The 26,680-nt window shown below is 44.1% G+C and overlaps 1 protein-coding gene across 1 annotated transcript in view; it reads left to right on the forward strand.

Moving 5' to 3' along the window:
- LOC141171785 (uncharacterized) overlaps positions 1-26,680 on the forward strand; it is a 68,013-nt gene that overhangs the window by 33,166 nt on the left and 8,167 nt on the right. Inside the window, exons 10-15 of the mRNA XM_073655426.1 lie at positions 16,736-16,773; positions 18,351-18,477; positions 23,044-23,148; positions 23,350-23,439; positions 23,535-23,597; positions 24,960-25,070. Coding sequence (XP_073511527.1) covers positions 16,736-16,773; positions 18,351-18,477; positions 23,044-23,148; positions 23,350-23,439; positions 23,535-23,597; positions 24,960-25,070 — 534 coding nt within the window. The remainder of the gene's footprint in view (positions 1-16,735; positions 16,774-18,350; positions 18,478-23,043; positions 23,149-23,349; positions 23,440-23,534; positions 23,598-24,959; positions 25,071-26,680) is intronic.

The following is a 26,680-nucleotide window of genomic DNA, read 5'->3' on the forward strand; positions in this document are numbered from 1 at the left end:
AAAACCACATTCAAGAAGTTTATTAACCCTTCAGGTGCTTCACAGGAATTTTTGGAGTGTGGAAGAAAGAAAAAAATGAACATTTAACTTTTTTCACAAAAATATTACTTTAGACCCCAATTTTTTTATTTTCGCAAGGGTATCAGGAAAAAAAGGAGCCAAAAATTTGTTGTGCAATTCCTCCTGAGCACGCAGATACCCTATATCTGGAGGAGAACCACTGTTTGGGCACACGGCAGGGCTCGGAAGGGAAGGAGCACCCTTTGACTTTTTGAATGTAATATTTGCTTGTTAATTAGGGGACGCCATGTTGCGTTTGGGGAGCTCCTGATGTGCATGAACAGTGGAAACCCCCCACAAGTGACACCATTTTGGAAACTAGACCCCTCGGGGAACTTATCTATATGTGTGGTGAGCACCTTGAACCCCCAGGTGCTTCACAGAAGTTTATAACATTAAGCCGTAAAAATAAAATTTTCACATTTTTCCCACAAAAATATTTTTCAGCCTCCAATTTTGCATTTTCATAAGGGTAACAGGAGAAATTGCACCATGCAATATGCCGATAACCCATATGTGGGGGAAAACCACTGTTTGGTCGCACGGCAGGGTTCGGAAGGGAAGGAGCGCCATTTGACTTTTTGAATGTAAAATTTGAGTTTGCATCGGGTACTTGGGTATGCACAAAGTATTGCAGGTGCTCAAGTGACATACTCGAGTCCCTGCCCCGCATTTTATTTATTTATTTTATTTACTTTACTCACTTATATAGCGCCATTAATTCCGCAGCGCTTCACAGACAATATCGGTACTGTCCCCATCGGGGCTCACAATCTACATTCCCTATCAGTATGTCTTTGCAGTGTGGGAGGAAACCCACGCAAACACGGGGAGAACATACAAACTCCTTGCAGATGTTGTCCTTGGTGGGAGTTGAACCCAGGACCCCAGGGCTGCAAGGCTGCAGTGCTAACCACTGAGTCACCATGCTGCCCGCATGTTTCATGGTTATTAGACACCCCCAAAAAAATATGTGGGGATCGCTCATGCATGGCTGTCAATCCCCGTGAGTTTTTTTTGGCTATATAACAGCTGCAAAACATATGGGGTGGAGACTCGAGCATGTCACTTGTGCACCCGCGATACTCGGTGCATAACCGAGCACCCGATGCAAACTCAAGTAGCGAGCAGTTGCTCTCAACACTAGTCGCCATATCGTCGTCATTTTTTTTTTCTTTACTTTTGAAAAAATCCCAACCCCAACACAACCCTAACCCCAACCCTAATACAACCCCAACCCTAGCACAACCCAACCCTAGCACAACCCTAGCCCTAACCCTAGCACAAACCTAACCCTAACCCTAGAGCCCCCGTCACACTAAGCGAGATTGCTAGCGAGATCGCTGCTGAGTCACAAGTTTTGTGACGCAACAGCGACCTCAGCAGCGATCTCTCTACGTTTGACACGTAGCAGCGACCAGGCCCCTGCTGTGAGATTGCTGGTCGTGTCCAAATGGCTTGGACCATTTTTTGATCGTTGAGGTCCCGCTGGGTAGCATGCATCGGTGTGTTTGACACCTTACCAATGACCTCGTTGGTGACTCAGAACTGAGACACATAGGCGTGCATTTGCGTTGCATCGTTATACAGGTCGCTACGGGTCGCCGTATCGTTGCTGCGTCATTGGGAAGATCTGACTGTTTGACATCTCACCAGCGACCACACAGCGACGCAGCAACGATCCCTGCCAGGTCGTATCATTGTCGGGATCGCTGTAGCGTCGCTAAGTGTGACGGTACCTTTAGTGGTCCCACTGGGCCACGAACTGAGGAGTGCCTGGAGGGGCATGACTAGGGACCTCTCCAGAACCGAACACGGATGCACGGCGGCTTAATCGACTCCGTGGTCCGAGGAGCGACGTGGGAGGTGCCCCAGGTGCTACTCCAGGTCAGACCCCGGTCACAGCTGTTGACTCACACGGGGGAATGCAGGAATGGGCAGGTTTGGCTGGTATGCAGACAGGCAGGTGCTGGCAGGCACGGCTAGTATGCAGACAGGCGGAGGCAGGGCAGAGCCGAGCCGCAGGTGCGGAGGGCAAGCGGAGCAGGGCAAAGCAGAGCCGCAGGTGCGGAGGGCAGGCGGGGCAGAGCAGAGCCGCAGGTGCGGAGCGCAATCGGAGCAGAGCCACAGGTGCGGAGGGCAAGCGGAGCAGAGCCGCAGGAGCGGACAGACAGGACAGGGCTCTGTTCACATGGAACAGACAGGGACCGGGAAACACAGGAAGATAGCCTGAACACAGGAGGTAGTGTTATGATCTGCTACAGGGACTAAGGAAAGACAGGAGAACTGTCCCTACAATAGAACTAAACTAGATCCCTACGATGTAACGGGGAACCTGATCCTGCGATCAGACCCGCTAAAGTCCTCGGCTAGTCTGAACGAAGACCTATAGATGTGAGGGAGAGATCCCTACAAGAACTAGGGACTGGGATAAGTTGGACACCTCCTAGCAGAAATAGTAGCAGTCAAAGACAAACACACAACAAAAAGCATAGAGGTCAGAAGACCTAGCAAAACTAACAGAGAACGGCAACAGAGCACCAAGCTAGCTCAAGAGTAGTAAATACAATGAAGTACAGCAAGACCAGGAGGGCGGAGCCGGATTAAATAGGCAAAAATGGTCATGTGACCAGCAAACTAAAAAAAAACTAACAGGAGAGTTCTAACAGTACCCCCTCTTCTAAGAGGATCCTCCGGATCCCCTAGGCCCAGGCTTACCAGGAAACCTCCTGTGAAACGCTCTGACAAGTCTGGAAGCAGAAACATCATCCGCCCTCACCCATGAGTTATCCTCAGGTCCGAAACCCTTCCAAGCGACGAGATACAGCAAACTCCCTCTATACCGTCTAGAATTTAGGATGCGGGAAATTTCATATTCCCCGTCCTCCACCACCGGAGGAACAGTGGCAGAGGCGTCACAATCAGACACATCAGCTTTTTTCAACAGAGAAACATGAAACACCGGGTTAATCTTCCAGGACGTAGGAACCTCCAACCTAACAGCAGATTGGTTAACTATCTGAAGCACCTTAAAGGGCCCTACGAACTTGGGACCCAATTTTTTAGAAGGAATCCTCAATCGCAGATTCTTAGAGGACAACCAAACCATGTCACCAACAGCAAACAAAACCTCTTGCCGTTTCCTATCAAAGTACCTCTTAGATTTTTTGTTAGCCTCCTGAAGAATACCACGCACATCCGTCCAAACTCTCTCCAAATCACCGGAAAAACTCTCCTCCTCAGGCACAGCCGAAACCAATTTGGAGAATGACCCAAAAGACGGATGTCTCCCAGAACAACAAAAAAAAAGGCGAACACCCAGCAGAAGAGGATGTATGGTTGTTAAGAGCAAATTCAGCAAGTGGCAGAAACTCAGACCACCCCTCTTGATTGTCTGCCACAAAACAACGCAAGAACTGCTCAACATCCTGGTTCTTCCTTTCTGTCTGGCCATTAGACTCAGGATGATATCCAGATAAAAACGACAAATGAACTCCCAACCTGTCACAAAAGGCACGCCAAAAACGAGCCACGAACTGAGGTCCCCTATCAGAAACAATGTCAGTAGGAACACCATGTAGTCTGACAATTTCTTTGACAAAGGCCTTAGCGAGTGTCTTAGCGCAAGGCAGTTTGATGAAGGGAACCAAGTGACACATCTTGCTAAAACGGTCCACGACCACCCAGATGACCGTGAAACCTTCAGAGGGGGGAAGATCAGTAATAAAGTCCATAGCCAGATGTGTCCAAGGTGCACTAGGAACCTCCAGAGGGCAAAGCAACCCCGCAGCAGGAGCATGCGAAGACTTGGATCTAGCACACACAGTACATTGGCGCACCCACTTAATGACTTCCTTCTGCCATCCAGGCCACCAAAAACTGCGACCCACAAGTCTCTTGGTCTCAGAAATTCCTGGATGACCTGCCAACCGAGACTCATGACACTCAACAAACAAATCTCTCCTAATGGTCCTAGGCACAAACAACCTCCCATGGGGAGTGTTAGATGGGGCATTCTCCTGAGCTTTAAGAATCTCATCCTCCAAAACGGAGTCCAAAGCAGCAATCACAACACCTTCTTGTAAAATGCTCTCCTCTTCCTCCTCAACACCGACCATGGGAGAAAAGCTGCGAGACAAAGCATCCGCTTTAACATTCTTGGTACCCGGGATGTAAGTAACGGAAAAATTAAACCGAGAGAAAAAAAGTGCCCACCTAGCCTGACGGGCATTCAAGCACTTGGCAGCATCAAGATAGATCAGATTTTTATGATCAGTGAAAACCTGAATGGGAAATTCAGCACCTTCCAAGAGGTGACGCCAGTGTTCAAATGCGAGTTTAATCGCCAGCAATTCCCGATTACCAATATCGTAATTAAGTTCAGTCTCAGAAAAATTTTTTGAAAAAAAGGCACAGGGATGTACTCCATCCTTGTTTTCCTGAGACAACACCGCACCGACCCCCACCGAAGAAGCATCAACCTCAACCAAAAACAGCTTAGTCACATCAGGCTGCATAAGGATGGGAGCAGAGGTGAACCTCTCCTTTAGAAACACAAAAGCTTCAATGGCCTCAGAAGTCCACTGAACCGCATTAGCACCTTTCCTGGTGAGATCGGTCAGCGGTTTGACAATAATAGAAACATTTTTTATGAATTTTCTGTAATAATTAGCGAAACCCAAAAACCTCTGTATCGATTTCAAACCAATAGGCCTAGGCCATTCCTGCACAGCTTGAACTTTAACCGGGTCCATCTCAAAACCTTCACTGGAGATAATGTAGCCCAAAAAACTAATTCTCTGTACAGCGAACTCACATTTCTCCAGCTTAGCAAAAAGCGAATTGTCCATTAATAACTGTAATACCTCACGTACGCTCTGCCAATGAGACTCCAGATCAGGCGAATAAATCAGAATGTCATCCAAATACACAACCACATTTTTGCCGATTAAAGGTCTAAGGATGTCATTAATAAGATTCTGAAAAAATGCTGGAGCATTGGTAAGACCAAAAGGCATAACCAGATTCTCAAAATGACCCACAGGAGTGTTAAAAGCAGTCTTCCATTCATCACCCTCCTTCATGCGCAACAAATTGTATGCCCCCCGGAGATCAATTTTAGAGAACCACTTGGCCCCCACTAACTGGTTAAATAAATCAGGAATCAATGGCAGTGGGTAAGGATTGCGTACAGTAATTTTATTAATCTCACGAAAGTCTAGACAAGGATGTAAACCGCCATCTTTTTTTTTTACAAAAAAAAATCCAACAGCCACAGGAGACTTGGAAGGCCTAATGTGACCGGCGGCCAAGCTTGTCTGTATGTATTCCTCCAAAGCCTTTCTCTCAGGAATAGTAAGATTAAATAAACGACTTTTAGGAAGAGTCGCTCCAGGGACAAATTCAATGGTACAATCATAGTCTCTATGGGGAGGCAAAATTTGTGACTCCTCCTCAGAAAAAACTCTCCAAAAATCCTGAATAGGTACAGGCAATTCCCCTTTATCCACAGCAGCAATACGTCCGTTACAACACTTGTCATAACACTTAGGGCTCCAGGACTTAATTTCATTGGTAGACCAATCCAGTACAGGATTGTGCAATTTTAACCAGGGTAACCCCAATATTACTGGAGAAGGCAAATTATCCAATACCACCAAATCCAAATTTTCTTGGTGAATACCATTAATAGTGAGGGGAAATTCACAGACCTTATGAGTAACACTCTTCAAGGGAGAGCCATCAACAGAAACCACAGCAATAGGGGATGACAAAGTTTTAGGTTCTAATGTAAGTTTTTCCAAGAATCCCCCATCAATCACATTCAGAGTAGAACCACAATCCACAAATACCCGAAATTCAATTAATTCATCCTGAGCAGCAGTAGTGGCAGATAGGAATACTCCCTTAGAATTTAAACAGGCAATACGGGCATAACTGACCATTTTTTTTTCTTTCTTCATACGAAGCACACAGTTCTTAATAAAATGACCAGAATTTCCGCAATAGAAGCACAAGCCTTCAGAAAGCCTGCGATCTTTTTCCTGAGAGCGGGGTGCCATCGCCCCAATCTCCATCGGCTCTCCATTGTCAGCACAGACCCTCTCAAGACTCGGAGCTGACATAGCAGAGGATTTGCTCTCATTAACCCTTGCACGCAGTCTTCTGTCCACCCGTATAGCTAATTGCATTGCCTCCTGCAAGTTTCCAGGTGTGGGATAAGCAATCAGTAAATCCTTAACCCTTTCACCTAGCCCTGCAAGAAACAAGCTTTTCAAAGCTGAATCGTTCCACCCCACCTGGGCAGACCACTGACGGAAGTGAGAACAATATTTTTCCACATTACCTGATCCCTGCCTCAAACTTCTCAATTCAGACTCAGCAGATGAGACACGATCAGGATCATCATACAACAAACCCAAAGCAGAAAAAAAACTATCCACTGATCTAAAGCACGGATCACTAGGTTGGAGAGAGAAGGCCCATCCCTGAGGATCTTTGCGCAAAAGTGACATTATGAACCCTATGCGCTGTGATTCATCACCAGAGGATCCGGGTCTCAAACGAAAATACAATAAACAAGCATTTTTAAAAGAAAAAAAATCTTGTTGTTCGCCAAAAAATAAATCAGGCAGACGTACCTTAGGTTCCACAAAATGTGCTCCAGAACAGCTACTCACATGTTGTTGGAGCTTGGCCACCTCCAGAGAGAGTCCCTGCAAGCGTTGAGCCAAATCTTGAACCGAGACCATGATGGAAAACTGGAGGTCTTTCCTTAGAGAAAATTTTTTTTTTTCTTTTAGGGCTGGACTTACTGTTATGATTTGCTACAGGGACTAAGGAAAGACAGGAGAACTGTCCCTACAATAGAACTAAACTAGATCCCTACGATGTAACGGGGAACCTGATCCTGCGATCAGACCCGCTAAAGTCCTCGGCTAGTCTGAACGAAGACCTATAAATGTGAGGGAGGGATCCCTACAAGAACTAGGGACTGGGATAAGTTGGACACCTCCTAGCAGAAATAGTAGCAGTCAAAGACAAACACACAACAAAAAGCATAGAGGTCAGAAGACCTAGCAAAACTAACAGAGAACGGCAACAGAGCACCAAGCTAGCTCAAGAGTAGTAAATACAATGAAGTCCAGCAAGACCAGGAGGGCGGAGCCGGATTAAATAGGCAAAAATGGTCATGTGACCAGCAAACTAAAAAAAACCTAACAGGAGAGTTCTAACAGGTAGATACGGAGGCAGGGAAACAGGACAAGCAGAACCAGATACACCCAAGGTAATTGCTATGAAGTAGCGAGTGGACACAAAACTCACAGAGTACAGAGACAACGAGTAGGAGTTTGGTACTGGTTCAGATACTGCAGGAAAAGGGAAGCGACGTGGGAGGTGGCCCAGGTTCTACTCCAGGTCAGACCCCGGTCACAGCTGTTGACTCACACGGGGGAATGCAGGAACGGTCAGGTTTGGCTGGTATGCAGACAGGCAGGTGCTGGCAGGCATGGCTAGTATGCAGACAGGCGGAGGCAGGGCAGAGCAGAGCCGCAGGTGCGGAGGGCAAGCGGAGCAGGGCAAAGCAGAGCCACAGGTGCGGAGGGCAGGCGGGGCAGAGCAGAGCCGCAGGTGCGGAGGGCAATCGGAGCAGAGCCGCAGGTGCGGAGGGCAAGCGGAGCAGAGCCGCAGGAGCGGACAGACAGGACAGGGCTCTGTTCACATGGAACAGACAGAGACCGGGAAACACAGGAAGATAGCCAGAACACAGGAAGTAGATATGGAGGCAGGGAAACAGGACAAGACGAACCAGATACACCCAAGGTAATTGCTATGAAGTAGCGAGTGGACACAAAACTCACAGAGTACAGAGACAACGAGTAGGAGTTAGGTACTGGTTCAGACACTGCAGGAAAAGGGAAGGATCGGACATAGAGACAAACAGGTAATGGGCTAGGACACAGTTCAGACAGGAACTGACACAGGAACGAGGTACAGGAACGAGCCTGGGCATTCAGCCCCCAGGGTGGCGGAAATAGACTAGAAGTCACAGGTACAGGTAACGGGCCTGGGTACTCAGCCCCCAGGGTGGTGGAAACAGACTAGATTCAGGACAGGACCTGGCAACTCACAGTTGCACAGAACACACTGTAAGAAAGTGTTGCTCAGGCACCTCCCACTGGGTGGAGGAGATTTAAGTATCCAGTGACTCACAGCAATAGGCTGGGGATGTATTAGGACTGCACACATTGTAACTTTAAGAATCAGGAAGTACCAGCACCGCCGCCCTAAGGCTGCAGACAAGAGACATGCACACAGCAAGTAGAGGAGTACAGTGCACAGCCTGGACTGGTAGGTAAGTTGGCGGTCTTGTATGGTGGGAGATGGTAAGCCATGCCAGCACGCCACCAGGGATTTTACAGACGACACCAGGGAGTTCACACAATATCCCACCGCTGCCATCACTTTGTCAGAATTGATCAGGGATTCGCGCGCGCACGATCCCGATTGCTCACTACGTAGCTTTCCGCAAGCGGCCAGTGAGCGTATGGCGTACACACCTCCGGATTCCAATGCATGGAATATGTGTATGCGTTACCAGTACAGTCACTACCAGCTTCACGATAGCCCAATTAATTTTATTCGCTGCCACCACCGACCAGCTTTTAAATATAATACAGGCCTGATTGGACGCCTCCGTTCTGGTAGCGTATGGCTTCGGGAAGGGAACAATTACAGAGCAAAAGAAACAGGACTATTAAATTTCATATTTAATCCAAAAGGGAGGCAGTGTTCATGAAAAATATACAAGATTTTACAAATGGAGACATTACAATACATATGCAGTTACACAAAATAATAAGGATTAAAGAAGACTTACTATAAGATCGCAGAGACGATTCAGTATAGCTGGAGGGGGGCGCCCCACTTTGATTTCACCATTATTGAATGGGATCCTTTGCTTATAGAATTTATACCCCCCGGCAATAAATCATTGTGCTGACATCATGTGGGCTTGGCTCCAGCCTTCACATTTTTATTAAAATCGCTAACTTCTGGGATAACTTATCGCTCGTTGATCGCAGAAGCTTGCAAACGACGCCATAATTTCCATTATGAATTTGCCTTTCTCCAGAGACCACACATGATATAGCTGCGGTTGGCTATTTGGTACTTTTGCGTTACCTCTCCCCGGAGGGGCTTACAGCTACGGGAAAATAAGCATATTGTCACTAAAAACATGGGCCCAATTATTATCGGACGTTTGGATCTTTAGTTATTCCATATTTCGTGTCGGCGCTGGCCCGGCTGTAGACCTCTGTTAAATTCGTTTTGACATCCTGGGAATACAACCTTCTCACATAGATGTGAATTTATCGCAAGCCTGTGTTAATTGGGTTTGGTAGCACCCTTTGTGCTAGCATTTGCTATAAGCTATTTCTCCTGTGTGGGATAATTTGCATGGGGACAGCTGGCCAAATTGTTAGCTCTTCTCTTTTGACAAATACTATAGAGGAGGGGGGATGAAGAGGGAGAAATCCTTAATATTTCTTAATATTTTTCTGACATAGCCCAACCCTAACCCTAGCACAATCACAACCCTAACCCTAACCCTAGCACAACCCTAACCCTAGAGTTTATTTTTTTACGCCGTTCCTCGTGCGGTACAAGTGATTAGACGACTTTATTCTTCGGGTCGGTGCAATTACAGCGATACTAGATTCATATCGGGTTTTATAATTGACAGCTGTCACACACTAAAAACACTTTTTTTGCAAAGACTAGTTTTTGCATCACCATATTTTGAGAGCTATAATTTTTCCATATTTTGGCCGACAGAGTCATTATTATTATTATTATTTATATAGCGCCATTGATTCCATGGTGCTGTACATAAGAAGGGGTTACATACCAAGTAAAAATATCACTTACAGTAAACAAACTAACAATGATAGACTGGTACGGAGTTAAGAGGACCCTGCCCTTGCGGGCTTACATTCTACAGGAATGGGGAGGAGACAGTAGGTTGGGGGGTTGCAGTAGCTTCGGTGTTGTTGAGGAGGCAGCAGGGTCATTGCAGGCTGTAGGCTTTCTTGAAGAGATGGGTTTTCAGGTTCCGTCTGAAGGATCCGGATGTGGTGGATAATCGGACGTGTTGAGGCACAGAATTCCAGAGGATGGGGGATATTCGGGAGAAATCTTTGAGGCGATTGGGTGAGGAACGGATAAGTGTGGAGGAGAGAAGGAGGTCTTGGGAGGACCGGAGGTTACGTGAGGGAATATATCGGGAGATTAGTTCAGAGATGTACGGAGGAGAGAGGTTATGGATGGCTTTGTAGGTCAGTGTTAGTAGTTTGAACTGGATACGCTGGGGGAATGGGAGCCAGTGAAGCGATTTGCAAAGGGGCTTAGCAGGGGAGTAGCGAGGCGAGAGATGAACAAGTCGTGCAGCAGAGTTGAGGATGGACTGGAGGGGTGCGAGAGTGTTAGCAGGGAGGCCACAGAGGAGGATGTTGCAATAATCGAGGCAGGAGATGATGAGGGCATGCAGAAGCAGTTTAGTAGAGATAGGGCTGAGGAAAGGACGGATTCTGGAAATATTTTTGAGCTTGGATGTGGGGTTTGAAGGACAGGGGAGAGTCATCTGATGGCTTGTTTTTTGCGGGACAAGTTGACGTTTTTATTGGTACAATTTTCGGGCACGTGACATTTTTTGATCGCTTTTTATTCCGATTTTTGGGAGGCAGAATAAACAAAAACCAACAATTCAGGAATTGGTTTTTTTATGCCCTTCTGTGTGTGGTAAAATTGATAAGGTAGTTTATTCTTCGAGCAGTATGTTTACAGTGGTTTCACATTTATATTGTTTTTTTTAATTTTTTGCCGTTTTTACACAATAAAAACTATTTTATAGAAAAAAATGTTTTTTGCATTGCTTTATTCTGAGAAATATAACTTTTTTTTTTTTCGGTTGATGGCGGCTTGTTTCTTGCGGGACAAGATGACGTTTTCAGCGGTACCATTTTTTTTTACATTCGTCTTTTTGATCGCGTTTTATTCCATTTTTTGTTTGGCAGTATGAAGTTAAAGCATTGTTTTTTGCTTCGTTTTTTTTTACTGTGTTCACTAAAGGGTTAACTAGTGGGACAGTTTTATAGGTCAGGTCGATTATTTTTGTTCATTTTTTTTAATATATTTTTACAATTTTTTTTTCACTTTCTGATACTTTTTTTCCCTTTTTTTTCCTTTTACGCTGTCCCACTATGGGACTTTCACTTTTTGCAGTCTGATTGCCTGTATAGCTTAGAAATGCAGCAGCATCTGCGCATGATCAAAGTAACTTCCTGCTGTCTGGTGACCCGGATGTCGTCATGACGACATCGGGTCACCATGACAACTTCCGGCGACATCGGGTCACCATGACAACTTCCGGGAGCCCTCACAGACACCGCGGGACGCCAGATAGGTGGTCGGTAAGCGGTGCTTACCTCCCCTTGCTCCCGGAATGCTGCGATCAACTTCAATCGCAGCATTTCGGGGATTAATGTTCAGGGAGCAGTGTGGCACCGCTCCCTGCACATAGTACCGGGTGTCAGCTGACACCTGGCAGCGATCGCGCCCACACAGCCGGGCGCAACCGCCTGGGCGTATTAATACGTATCTGGTCCAATAGGCCCAGGGCACAGATATGTATTAATACGCCCCACGTCAGAAAGGGGTTAACAGCTAGCAAAGGCTATGCAGACAGCTGGGGACTGATATTAATAGCCTAGGAAGGGGCCATGAATATTGTCCCCTCCCAGGCTAGAAACAGCGGCCCTCAGCCGCCCCAGAAATGGTGCATCCTTAGGATGTGACAATTTTGGCACTTGGCCTCGCTCTACCCACTGCCCTGTAGCGGTGGCAGTGGGGTTATAGGGCTGGGGTTGATGTCAGCTTATAATGCCAGCTGAGATCAAGCCCAGGTTAGTAATGGGGAGGCGTCTATAAGACGCCCCCGTTACTAACCCCATATTGAAAGTGAAATGTGAAATAAAAACACCCACACCGTGAATAAAATATTTTATTTGAAGTAAAAAATATTCTAAATTAAACTCTACTTACCATTACGTCCATTCCTCTGAATCCAATGTCTCCGGTAATAAAAGTAAATTAATAAACCAACCTCATCCTCACCCCTCCGATGTGAAGAACAGACTCCATGTGTCCCGCGACAGCTCCTGCTCTGCTACATCTAGATGGCAGGCTGGATCATAGCTGGACGCGGCCATCCAGTCTGCCATCCTGCAAAGACACTGAGGAGCACAAGCATGCTTGCGCTGCTCAGTGTCTCGCTGTGACGGCATCAAGATGAGCTGAGTTCATGTCATATGAACTCAGTTCACCTCATTGACGTTAGCGCGAGCGTGGGAGAATTCTCACCGTACATGCGCTGACGAAATTTGCCGGCACCGCGAGTGTGAGAATTTTCCCACGCTCGCACTGACATCAATGAGGTGAACTGAGTTCATATGACATGAACTCAGCTCAACTTGATGCCGTCACAGTGAGGCATGCATGCTTGCTCTCCACAGTATCTCAGCAGTATTGCAGGCTGAATGGTCGCGTCCAGCTACGATCCAGCCTGCCATCTAGATGTAGCAGAGCTGGACCCGTCACGGGACACATGGATTATGTTCTTCACGTTGGAAAGGTGAGGATGAGGTTGGTTTATTATTTTATTTTTATTACAGGTGACAATGGATTCAGGTGGAATGGGCGTAATGGTAAGTAGAGTTTAATTTAGAATATTAAAGGTGTCTGTGTTTATTTCAAATAAAATATTTTATTCATGGTGTGGGTGTTTTTATTTCACATTTCTCTTCCACTATGGGGTTAGTAACGGGGGCGTCTTATAGACACCTCTCCATTACTAACCTGGGCTTGATGTCAGCAGGCAATATAAGCTGACATCAACCCCAGCCCTATAACCCCACTTGCTACCGCTACACGGCAATGGGCAGAGTGAGGCCAAGTGCCAGATTTGGCGCATCTTATGGATGCGCCATTTCTGGGGCGGCTGAGGACTGGTGTTTGTAGTCTGGGAGGGGGCCAATATTCGTGACCCCTTCCTAGGCTATTGATATCAGTCCCCAGCTGTCTGCCTAGCCTTTGCTAGCAGTTAAAATCGGGGGACCCAACGTCATTTTTTTGGGGGGGTCCCCGATTTTAATAGCCAGTAAAGGCTATTATTTTAATAGCCAGTAAAGTAACCAGCACTATCACTGTTCTAATTATATATGTGCCTGACATATTTCTACCTATTCTATGTGTGTAGATCTATTCTTTCTATTCTAAATTGTCGGGTACTGCTATGTTGTAATTGTACGCGGCTGATGAATTGCCAGGTTTTAAAGAGACGGTGCGTGAAAATCGCATAGTGCTCGCATGACACTCGCATAGCGCTCTCATGGCACTCTTCCGTTTTTTCAGTCCAGATATTGGAACGTTTCTATTCTCACATATGTGTATATGCCCTAAGGAGTGGGGCAGGAAGAAGCTCATCTGGCTACCGGCCACCACAGGCGGGCATGTCGAAGCATGGAGGCCCAGTCTAATTCCACGGTAGTATGGAGTGTCTGCGCTTCTTTAGTTAGGGGTTAGCGGTTTAGAAAAAGAGTCCGGGATGCCCGGAGGTTCGAGGGTAAGGACAGAACAAAGGCGAAGGTGGAACTGCTGGAAAGCCATTCCGCTCACACCGCTTCTGTATGGACGCCATGTCATATTATGTCTCCCCTGGATTTTTTAATGAGCCAATTTGTCAGGGAAATATTGAGAAATATTGAATATATTCTTTCTTTTTTCCCCTGAAGCCCCCTCACCCCTCCCTTATCCACCATTTGTCACAGGAGAGCTGAAAATCCAGCATCTGTCTCTCTGGAAATTATCACCTACAGTAGAAGTGACTTGTAAAGCTACAACCTAATTAAAGTGCGAGGGTCTTTCTCCCTGGCAGAGACAGGGGGTGATTAGACACAGGCTGGCGATCAATTTATACGTAACTGTTCGAGCTTGATTCCCGGGACGTCAAAGGGAGTTTTAGCTAAAGCCCCAGTCCGACTGAGGCCGATATGAAATATTTAATAACTTAAGTTCCATAATTCCGATAATGGGGTGGAGCCCCGCCCCTGTGATGTCAGCACAGGGGGTGTGTGGACAGATTTCCCCTTAGACATAAAAGAGACCACAGAGGATAGAGGAGCACTCATTGCCAGGGGGTATAGATTCTATAAGCAACGGGTCACGTTTGATAAAGTTCAAATCAAATCGGGGAGCCCCTCCTCCAGCTATACTGAGTCGTCTCTGCGAACCGTATAGAGTAAGTTTCTCCTTTAATGCTTATTATTTTGTGTAACTGCTTATGTATTGTAATGTCCGCTTTGTAAAATCTTGTATATTTTTACTAAACACTGCCTCCCTTTTGGATTAAATATAAAATTTAATAGTTCTGTTTCTTTTGTCCTGTAATCGTTCCCTCCCCCAAAAGCCATACGCTACCAGAACGCAGGCGTCTGCCCAGGCCTGTATTATATTTCAAATCTGGACGGTGGTGGCAGAGAATAATAATAATCTGGCTATCGTGAAGCTGACAGTGACCGTACGGAGGGTGTAAAACATATTCCATGCGTTGGAATCCGGAGGTGTGACGCCATACGTTCACTGGTCGCTTGCCGATACCTCCGTAGTGTGTAGTCTGGCAATTCCGGACGAAATCCGTGACACAGTGACGGCATGGTGAGATATTGCTTGATCTCCCCGATGTCGTCACTGTGGAACCCTGACACAATGGATTAAAAGCAAAGAGAAAAACGAGAAAATGTGGTATTATACCGCCAAACCCACCACACCTGGGCAGTTTACAACTGACAGGTTGACTGACAACTGACTGTGCTAAGAATGTATTGTATTGTGTATGGCAGTAATTATTCATATATCACTGTAGGCTATAGATATATCTGCATACACAGCACTGCCATCAACTACACTACAGTAATATGATGTGGAGAGACTACCGCTGTGACCACAAAGCACAGCGCGCATGCGCACGAACAGATCAAGCGAACTGCTCAGTGCGCACGCGTTAAGGTTATTTTTCTCCATCATGGCGCATGCGCGCCCCTCCGTCCATTGACTCGCGTGTAGAGGAAGTTGAATGTATTTGCATCCCGGCGGCGCAACTATAATGTGAGGATCCACGCGGGTCAGTGTCAGCTGTGCGTCCGGGTGTGTGACTGCCTGGTCCTAGACACTGAGTTCACGTCACTTAGCTGTAGAGTTTGTAGGTAGCTTTAAAGTGGTATATCCATTATAAACGTTTATGGCAGCGCCCCAGTATGTCTGTGATGGGAGTGCCCCTTTAAATATGTTAATTAGTCACTTGATGCTTTGTTTTTTTTTCTGGTACAGGGGTCAATATTGGTTTCTTCATTAGCAGACTGATTGTAATTGTCTATAGGCTCTATCACTTTACTATCATTATTTATCTTATTATTATTACAGTATCATTATAATTTATCAAATTATTCTAATTATCAGTACATTATTATTTATCAGTATGATATGTATCACATTGGTATTATTAATGAAATAAAATGTGATTAATAATAAAAATGTGATCTCTATCACTAGTATTCGTATTCTTATTATTGTTTATTATTACTATTCAGTTATTATTGCTATTATTACAGCTATTTATTATGTATTATTACTATTATCATTATTTTTATTACTATTATTATCATTATTATTAATACTATTAGTATTTTTATTAATACAATTATCATTATTTTTATTATTATTAATGATTATCATTATTATTTGTATTATTATTAATACAATTTTTATCATTATTATTTATATTAATACAATTATCATTATTATTATTTGTATTATTATTAATACCATTGTTGTTATTTTCATTATTGTTGTTGTTATTATTACTATTATTATTGGTTCTTGTAATTACCAATCTCACCCCCATGGAGCTGCTCAGCGGTACAAACACTGGGGACGTAGCGGCCATTGAGGGTCCTTGTGTAATAACAGAGAGGGATCTGCACTCCAGACATGTTAGTAACATTTCAGACAGTCATTTTCCAGACTGTGGCTTATAAAGTAGCAGTAAGAGGCCACGACCCCACTATCAGTATTCGGTCAGTATTTTTTCTCAGGAGTGGGAGCCAAAACCAGGAGTGGGTGATAAATGCAGAATTGGTGACTTGTTTCTATTATACCTTTTCTCTGATTGTTCCTCACCTGGTTTTGGCTCCCACTCCTGAGAAAAATACCGACCGAATACTGTTAGTGGGGCCGTGGCCTTACCCAGTGTACGGCGCTGCGCTGGCTCCCTACACTTTTTTTATGCGGCCACTCCTGAAGCTGCGGACCGGGTGTGTGACCCTGCAGGATCTGATACTGATCACCTGTCCTAGAGATAGATATTGATGACCTAGTAGGGAAGTGATGGTGTATCTGAACAGTGGGCAGCCTGTTTATTTCCCATACTCTTAATTATGTGCAGAGGTTTTTAATTCATTTTTTTTATATTTCAGGTGTTGGGGGCGGGGGGTCTCATGTCTTTTCTGAAATCCCAGATTACTGCATTAACTAGACATCCATCTTTGCCTTGATTGAGGATTTAAGATATTTGACGCTTCCAAAATGACCGTCCAGGTGAGAAATTATTAGTCGCTATTTATAAGACTGTGCTCCGCTTACGATAACGGAATAAAGGGCTACTCTTCTGCTCGATCTGACATTGGAGAGAAAAAACTCTGCCAGTCACCAGGGAATATCCAGCACTGGTCCTATTCTGATTAATAGGACCTACGCCTGACACTTGTTAGGTGTTGATTGGTTACCTCTGCAACTGACCCTGTCAGCGGGCTTCTGGGTGTCTTCATGTCACAATTAGGCAGGGACGTGTATATGCACGACTCCCAGATAATAGATTTGTTTTGGGTTGTGTAACCCTTTCCCACTGATAGACGTACATATACGTCCTAATGCCACGGCCCTGCTATCAGTATTTGGTCAGTATTTTTTCTCAGGAGTGGGAGACAAAACCTGGAGTGGGTTCTCTGATTGTTCCTCACCTGGTTTTGGCTCCCACTCCTGAGAAAAATACTGACCGAATACTGATAGTGGGGCCATGGCCTAATGTGGAGTAACTTGCTGGGTCAGATTGTACATGTACTTATTAACTCCTCAAATGTCACGGTAAAATGTGACCACGTCATCTTAGGGTGTGTTCACACAGGCCTTTTTTTTTCTGCCGCAAAACCTGCTCTCTTGGCAGTAAAGTTTCTGCTTCAAAAAGGCAGGTTTTGCTTGGTTTTTGCGGCATTTTTTGCAGCATTTTCGGCACTGTCAATTTGTCTCTTATGCATGCTGATAAAATTTAGTAAAAAAGAAAAATTACCTAATTCAACTTCCTCAGGTTTTGGCACAAAAAACGCAGCCATACCTGCGTTTTTGCAGTGTTTTTTCCGCGTATTTTACAACTATCCATTGCTTTCAATGGGTGAAAAACGCTGCAAAAACGTTGAAAGAAGTGACATGGTCCATTCTGCAAAAACGCAGAACAGTCAGGAAAATAAAAATGAGCTGCGTGCATGAGAATATGGAAATCTCATAGACTTTTCTTGTATTGTAAAACGCTGCTGAAAATTTTCATAAAAAAATGCACTAAAAACACCCTGTGTGAACATACCCTAAGGACTTTGACAAAGGGAAAACGCTCCTTATATCAGCCCATCGATATTCCTGCGAGGGGCTGCTACAGCCATGATCAAAGGTCTATTAGATCCTTCTGATTCGTGCAGTACAACACTGACGGGCCGAATAATGTTTTTAAGTGTTAAAAATAAATAAATAATGAAGAAAAAAACACCAATTTTATTAACAAAAAAAAAGTTTTAGGAGGGCGGTGACTCAGCTGAAAAAGTAGGCGCAGACTCCAGACCACCGATACCCATTGTTCTGGATTGTGCAGATTAGAATCCAGCGCGGGACACTTGTAAAAGATATTTTTTGGGATATGCAGCAGATGTTGGAGGCTTATATACAGGTTGATGGACTGCGGTAATACATGAGTTAAAGGTGGTGCCTTTAGTTTATATTGGGAAAACCTGGTGACAGGCTCCATATAATCATAGATCATGAATATCGTAGTACTGGACTACCCCTTTTAAGTGGCTATTGATGGGGCCTTCTACAAATAATAATCTTACTTTTTGCCTTTTTTATAGGGTCCGATTACTTTCCAAGACGTTGCGGCTTCCTTTACAGAAGAGCAGTGGGCGCTGCTGGAGGACTGGCAGAAGGAGATTTACAAGACTGTTATAAAAGAGATACATGAAGCTATAATCTCTCTCGGTGAGTCTGGAGGAGTCTTCACTGCCGGTGGTGGACGTATGTTCTGGATCACGTCTCCATTTAGGTTACAGGATCCAGTGTTTGATAAGTCTCTATAAGCTTTCCACATCTTGCCCCTGGGATTTTTGCCTATTCCTCAAGGCAAAACTGCTCCAGCTCCTTCAAGTTAGATGGTTTCCTCTGGTGAACAGCAATCTTCAAGTCTGACCACAGATTCTGAATTGGATTAAAAGGGTTGTCCACTACTTAGGACAACCTTTTCTTGATCTAAATGTTTGACCCCTATAAAATAAAAAAGCCTATACTCTCCTCCCGTGACGGCGCCATTTCTGCAGTGTCAGCACTTGCGTTCCCGGGGCTCTCGTGCGGTTGTATAACACGTTGTTCCCGGCACCCAATCATTGCTTGTGTCACTGTCTCTGCCTTCATACGAATTGAATATGAAGAGCAAGTCAGAGATCAGCTGCATCCCTGTCTTCCTCTTCATGTTCAAAACATCCGAAGGCGGGGACAGTGACTCCAGCGCTGATTGGACGCCGGGCACCGCGAGTCATACAACCGCATAAGAGCCCTGGAATGCGAGTGCCAACATCGCTGGAACAATGGCGGCGTTGGAGGTAAACATAAGTTTTTTTGATTTTATCGGGGCTAAACATTTAGATCAAGCAGGGGTTGTCCTAGTAGTGGACAACCCCTTTGCGGTCTGGTCTTTGACTAGACCGCTCCTAAACATTTACATGTTTCCCCTTAAACCACTCGAGTGTTGCTTTAGCAGTATGCTTTGGGTCATTTTCTTGGATGGTGAACCTCTGTCCTAGTCTCAAATCACTGACTGACTGAAACAGGTTTTACTCAAGAATATCCCTGTATTTCGCACCACCCATCTTCCCATTGATTCAAACCATTTTCCCTTTCACCACCATGTTTCACTGTGGTGATGGTGTTCTTGGGGTGATGCACTGTGTTGGTTTGGCGCCAGAGATATTGTTTACCTTGATGGCTAAAAAGTTCAATTTTGGTATCCTCTGAACTCACAGTATCCTCCTCCATACATTTGGGGAGTCTCCCACATGTCTGTTGGCAAACTCAAAATGAGCCTTACAATTTTTGTGTGGAAGTTAAGGCTTTTTTTTCTCCTCACTGTTCCATAAAGGCCACCACTATGGAGTGTATGGCTTATTGTGGTCGTATAGACAGATACTCCAGTCTCTGCTTGGGAACTCTGCAGCTCCTTCAGGGTTACCTTTGGTCTCTGTGCTGCCTCTCTGATTACTGTCCTCCTTGCCCGGACTGAGAGTTTTGATGGGCGGCCCTCTCTTGGCCGGTTTCTTGTGGTTCCATGTAGTTTCCATTTGATGATAATAGATTTGATGGTGCATCAGAGGATCATCAGAGATTGGGATATTTTTTATAACCCCACCCTGACTTCTAATTCTCAACAACTTTGTCCCTGATTTGTTTGGAGATCTCCTTGGTCTTCATGTTGTTGTTTGGAGATCTCCTTGGTCTTCATGGTGTTGTTTGGTTAGTGGTGCCTCTTGCTTAATCATGTTTCAGCCTCTGTGGCCTTTCAGGAAAGGTAAAGTGTATATACTGACAGACATGTGACATTAGATTGCACACAGGGGGACGACCTGTCACTAAGCATGTGACTTATGAAGGTAATTGGTTGTACCAGAAATTTTTAGGGGCCTCAAAGCAAAAGGGGTGAATACGTATGCACATACCAATTTTTAGTTACTTGACCCCATAAATTTTAATTTATGCTTATATTTTTCTCACTTCACCAACTTAGACTATTTAGTGCTGATACATCACACACAAATCGGATTACAAAAATATTTAAACACAGGATGTAATGTAACAAAATAGGTAAAAATCCAAGGGGGTGAATACCCCCGACAGCCACTTTGTGTGTGTGTGTGTGTGTGTGTGTGTGTGTATGTGTGTGTGTGTGTGTGTGTATATAATTTATATTTCAGATTTTGATCTTTATGATGTCTCTTAATCACTTGAGATATCTTAGAACCTGGAACATCATGAGCCCATAGATCACCTGTTTTTTGGTTTAGTTTCTACGGCATTCAGTGTGGGGTAAAAGTGTTGTTTTTTTATATTGGTGCTTAACAAAAAAATCTGAACTTTCCAAAAAAAGAAAAAAGAAATTTCACGTCGATGAAAACCCATAACGTTTTCATTTTGTGTTGATGAAGCAGTGTGAGGGTTTGTTTTTTTGTTTGTGTGTGCCAAGCTTATTTTATTTTACTGCACTACATGCAATGTTTTGGTGGATTTGTGGTAACCCAAAAAAAGCTAAATTCTATCATTTAGATTTTTTTTTTTCTTTTTACTGCTTTTACCGCATGGGTTAATAGATTTTATATTGTGATTGGACTTTTACAGATGCTGTGATACAAAATGTGTTTATTTTTTTACCATTTATTTCAGTCCCTTTAGATTACTTGAACCTGCAATCTTATGTGCACAGTGGGTACGGAAAGTATTCAGACCCCTGTAAATTTTTCACTCTTTGTTTCATTGCAGCCATTTTGAAAATTCTAAAAAGTTCAATTTTTTTCTCATTAAAGTACACTCTGCACCCCATCTTGACTGAAAAAAAACAAGAAATGTAGAAATTTTTGCAAATTTTTAAAAAAAGCAAAACTGAAATATCACATGGTCATAAGTATTCAGACTCTTTACTCAGACACTCATATTTAAGTCACATGCTGTCCATTTCCTTGTGATCCTCCTTGAGATGATTCTACTCTTCATTACAGCCCTGCTTTGTTTAATTAAACTGATAGGACCTGATATGGAAAGGCACACACCTGTCTATATAAGACCTCACAGCTCACAGTGCATGTCAGACCAAATGAGAATCATGAGCTCAAAGGAACTGCCCAAGGAGCTAAGAGACAGAATTGTGGCAAGGCACAGATCTGGCCAAGGTTACAAAAGAATTTATGCATTACTCAAGGTTCCTAAGAGCGAAGTGGCCTCCATAATCCTTAAATGGAAGAAGTTTGGGACCACCAGAAGTCTTCCTAGACCTGGCCGTCCAGCCAAACTGAGCAATCGTGGGAGAAGAGCCTTGGTGAGAGAGTTAAAGAAGAACCCCAAGATCACTGTGGCTGAGCTCCAGTAGGGAGATGGGAAAAAGTTCCACAACGTCAACTATCACTGCAGCCCTCCACCCGTCGGGCCTTTATGGCAGAGTGGCCCGACAGAAGCCTCTCCTCAGTGCAAGACATATGAAAGCCCGCGTAGAGTTTGCTCAAAAACACATGACGGACTCCCAGACTATGAGAAATAAGATTCTCTGGTCTGATGAGACGAAGATAGAACTTTTTGGTGATAATTCTAAGCGGCATATGTGGAGAAAACCAGGCACTGCTCATCACCTGCCCAATACAATCCCAACAGTGAAACATGGTGGTGGCAGCATCATGCTATGGGGGTGTTTTTCAGCTGCTGGGACAGGACGACTGGTTGCAATTGAAGGAAGCATGAATGCGGCCAAGTATTGAGATATCCTGGATGAAAACCTCTTCCAGAGTGCTCTGGACCTCAGACTTGGCCGAAGTTTCACCTTCCAACAAGACAATGACCCTAAGCACACAGCTAAAATAACAAAGGAGTGTCTTCAGAACAATTCTGGGACCATTCTTGACTGGCCATCCAGAGCCCTGACCTAAACCCGATTGAATATCTCTGGAGAGATCTGAAAATGGCTGTCCACCAATGTTCACCATCCAACCTGACGGAACTGGAGAGGATCTGCAAGGAAGAATGGCAGAGGATCCCCAAATCCAGGTGTGAAAAACTTGTTGCATCATTCCCAAGAAGACTCATGGCTGTATGAGCTCAAAAGGGTGCTTCTACTCAATACTGAGCAAAGGGTCTGAATACTTATGACTATTTGATATTTCAGTTTTTCTTTTTAAATAAATTTGCAAAAATTTCTACATTTCTGGGTTTTTTCAGTCAAGATGGGGTGCAGAGTGTACTTTAATGAGAAAAAAGTGAACTTTTTAGAATTTACCAAATGGCTGCAATGAAACATTTAAAGGGGTCTGAATACTTTCCGTACCCACTGTATATCTTTTAATTTCTGCATTTTTAAAGGGAGAAAAAAGAGTCGATTTTTAGTTTTTATGTGTCTTCAAACTTTATTTTTTTAGTAGTACTATAGTATTGCATCATAAAGTGAAAATCTTGCTCTCCTAAAGCTCTTTTTTTAGGAGCACAGACATGGCAGGCACACAAAGGCCATGGTAACCCATCGATACCCCACAACCATAACTTTGGAGGACGATGGGCACAGGGGTCATTTAGCCCCCCTGGACTGCTTGCTTTAAATGCCGCTCTCAGAAATTAACAGAGGCTTTTAAGGAGTTAGCAGCTGTTGGAGCTCAGCTCCGATCTCTGCAGATGCCGAATGTGTAACACAGCCGCCATCTGCCAGGTGTAATGCGGGCTCAGCTCCTGAGCCTGCTCCATACTCAGGCAGGACATACCAGTACGGCCAATATCTGAAAGGAGTTAATACACTTGTCTTTGCAGGATACACTATCATTGATCCGGATGTTGTGTTTAGCGTTAGGAAACGGGATGAATCTTGTGTTCGTGTGAATGATCAGTCAGTAGAGAAGAACGCAGGCAATGGAGGTGAGCGGGGACTGGGAGGTACTCTGGCGGGTACTAGTCTTTTGCTAGAAAACTATGGGGGCTGCCCATTGAAAAGGAGGGTATTATTAAAAAAATTTGCCAATATTTTTATTTTTTTACAATAGTGACAGCCTCTTTCTGTATGATAACAGGGAGCAGTAGATTGCATTCATCCTATATATTGCATATATATTTTTTCAGTCCTTCCCGATCTGTTCCTGAAGGTAAAGGCTGAACCTCCTGTAGAAGCCGAACCGGAGACACTGCAGATGGATTCTCAGCCTTCACCTTGTGAGTATTACTAATACTATTCCTACCAGACGCCTTTATTGCTTGTCACTTTTTCGGAATAGTTTGAAGACCTGATTTTTTTTCCATTTCCACAGGTCCGTCAACATCTTCATTAAATGTAATAGAGGTGGACGCTGAGCTAGGACAGACGCTTACAAGTAAGTTCCCGGACCTCCAGGACATGCCCTGATCTCAAGGCCGGGGCCACAAGCCGACATCTGGTTTTATGTTGCGAAGTACAACATTTAATATATGAAAGTTCCTAACAATGTATTGTATATTTGGGAGGGGGGTTTGTCCAGACTGGCTTTTTGCCGTTCTCCTCTTATTAAATTTGGTGCATGTTTTGGCCACACTGGCACACGTCTCTGCTGTAAATTCTCCATTTTTATGGCGGAATTTATAGTGAATCTGCGGAGTTGTGCTAGGCCACCTCCAGCCCAGCTGGCAGGAAAAGCACCAAGAGTCGCAGGATTTTTGGAATTAGGTGTCTAGTTTTGGGTATATTTGACAATTTGATCGCTCTTTATTGCATTTTTAGGGGACTTGTGGTGACTGAAAAAGTGCAGTTCTGCCTTTTTTTTTTTCTCTTTTATGATTTTTACCGTACAGGTTACTTAATTTTATATATTGATCGGATTTTTACAGATACAATCACGGGGGGCTGTTACGTGCTTGGGTGGTATTACGGGGGGCTGACGCTAGTTTACAAACCCCTTTGAGCTTTATTCACATAAAAATCCAGTACCCAATTCACTATTGTCTTTGCGCCATTTTTGTTTTTATCTATTTTTTTTTTTGCCTTTGCCTGTTTTAAAGTCTGTTTTATGTGTTTCCCTTTTCTTTTCTTTTTTTCCTATTTACCATTGTGGACAGAGTTTGGGGGCTTCTAGATGTTTTCAACTGATTCATCAAGTCCGACATATTAAAAAGTCACATTTTTTGCACAAATATATTCCAGTCTCCTACTGGAGTGATTTTATGTACGTCTGAAATGTTTGCAGGAATTCTTCAAAATGTTAGAGAATTGTGCAACTTTTGGCGTTGAAAAAGTCACCAAAAAAGTGTTAAAGATACAAATAAAGAGCATTTTTTGTTCACTTTGTGAAGAATTCATAAACGGCATGCGCCGTTTAAAACAGGATGCCATGAGACAAATAACAAAGAAAACTGATTTAAAAAAAAAAAATGCAAATGGTGAATCGGGCCCATGGTGTTTTATTTAGGGAACATATTTTCGACTGCAAGGAGAGTCCATCGCTTTGGAGAAGCAAACGTATGTGTCTGGTGCCAGAACAGCCTACTATTTCCAGTGAGTGCAGAGTAATGTCTCATTTCCCATGTGGGGGAGCAGAGGGGAATTTAAACAGTTACTGAGATGTTTCCCCCCTCCCATAGATTACATTTTATTGCATTACACCCAGCAGTGGAAACCTACATTTTCGGGCAACCGTTCTGGCGCATTTACAGCAGGAAACCACTCTACGCTCATTATAATGTCACGTACTTATGTTTTATAGGTTCTCCACCAAAAAAGTCCAATGCCTTTCCTATAAAAGCGGAGGAAGAAGGATATGCAATAGATGAATATAATATTGTAGGAAGCAAGAAACAGCCTCGACCTCCTGCAGGTAAGAGGGTTATTTTTGCCTGGAGCATTCAGTCTTCAGCAGACACCTGGATCGGAAACGGATCGTATCTCTGGGGCCGGGAAAAGGAAGGGGAGAGTTCAGGTCCTGTGTCTTTCATAAGATACTGCTGCATAAAAACCTCCCCTGCACAGCAGTTGTGAGCTATAATATGATGTCCATAAAGTGAGCGGGGCTTGTACTTTACATGACCAGATTCCATAAATTATGGAAGAACGTCTCCATAGTGCAGGGTACGATGGCACCATACATCATCTTCTGTTGTGACATGCCTACCACTCCTCAAGGACTTTGTATTCCAACGTAAAGGCCCTGTTCACATGCTGAGTCCTAAAAGAGGGATTGTTTTAAATACGTTATTTCCCTTGAAACCCCTTCCCTATTAATCCTGCTAAATGGGCAATGAGCACCCACAAGACGGGCCAAGAACCTTACAAGATTTTCTTTGCCCCAGAAAGCTGTGGCCCTTGTTTCCACCATTATTAGGAAATCCTGGTTCAGTCTTCTGCACTTTCTCCTAATTCTATGGAACGAGGGTTTGATGGAAATACATTGGACCTGATAAATATTTGCATCTGCACCTTTTTTTTACATTTTTGGTGTTTTTCATTTGTACTTTTATCATTCTTTTAAGTTGCGCCTGTTTTTAAATAAACTGTTATATATATATATATATATATATATATATATATATATATATATAAAAAATTGCGTGTAGGCGCTGGTAGGTGGGCCTGGATATTACCTGCTGCGAGAGATAGACAACCACCACAGGTTGACAGTATTGGAAAAATCCAATGTTTAAAAAATAAGAATAATTAAAATATCCTGCGCTGGTAAGGTTTAGGCCGTATACAAGAAGGGGGTGGGTTGTTAGGGACAAGATGTGGACAATAGGAGAGGATGATAAAAAAGTTTTTATTTTGAATAGTAAATCTCACATAAAAGTGACGTTAAATCACAGTGAAGGTTAAAAATGTTAAAATATTAGATAGAGATAGATGGTGGGTCTTTTGGGGTAGAGGCTTTCTGTTAGTTCCTTGTAATTGTAGCCTCGTGGGTTTCTAGGCCAATTTTAGAAGGGTTGTAGTCTGGATAGTACCTAGGTAAAAAAAGGGGAAAGGGGGGGTTTTAGTGACCAGATGTTTCCCGTATGCTTGGAGTGGCTAATCTCCCTGGTGGAAGAAGTGATTTACCTGTTGTCGATCTGAGTAGAATTCCAGGTGTGGATGGTTTGTGCTTGGGGTGATGGTCGTTTCTTGGTGTTTAGGCAGCGGAATTAGAAGGTGCTGCTAATGGATATAGAATAATATTAGTTAGGCCTGTGACACTGTGCATAGGGTCTGAATGGCACATATAAAGGGATGCAGTTTTTTACCTGTAAAGGAGGGGGGTTTCTGTGTAAGTTGCAGGACTGCACTTGATGGTGTCTGCGGTCTTGATTAATGTCCGGTTCCGGGTAATGGACAGCTAGTGTGGATCGCAGTGCTTGAGGCTACTTGCTGCTGTTGGCGAATAGTAGAAGGGTTTTGTTGAACCTATGGTACGATACGGGGGGTCTGAGTGGCACAGGTGAGCAAATGTGTGTTTAC

Source organism: Phyllobates terribilis, unplaced genomic scaffold, assembly GCF_046119375.1.
Source record: "Phyllobates terribilis strain yellow unplaced genomic scaffold, ASM4611937v1 Scaffold_12__6_contigs__length_324123572, whole genome shotgun sequence".
Lineage (NCBI taxonomy): Eukaryota > Metazoa > Chordata > Amphibia > Anura > Dendrobatidae > Phyllobates > Phyllobates terribilis.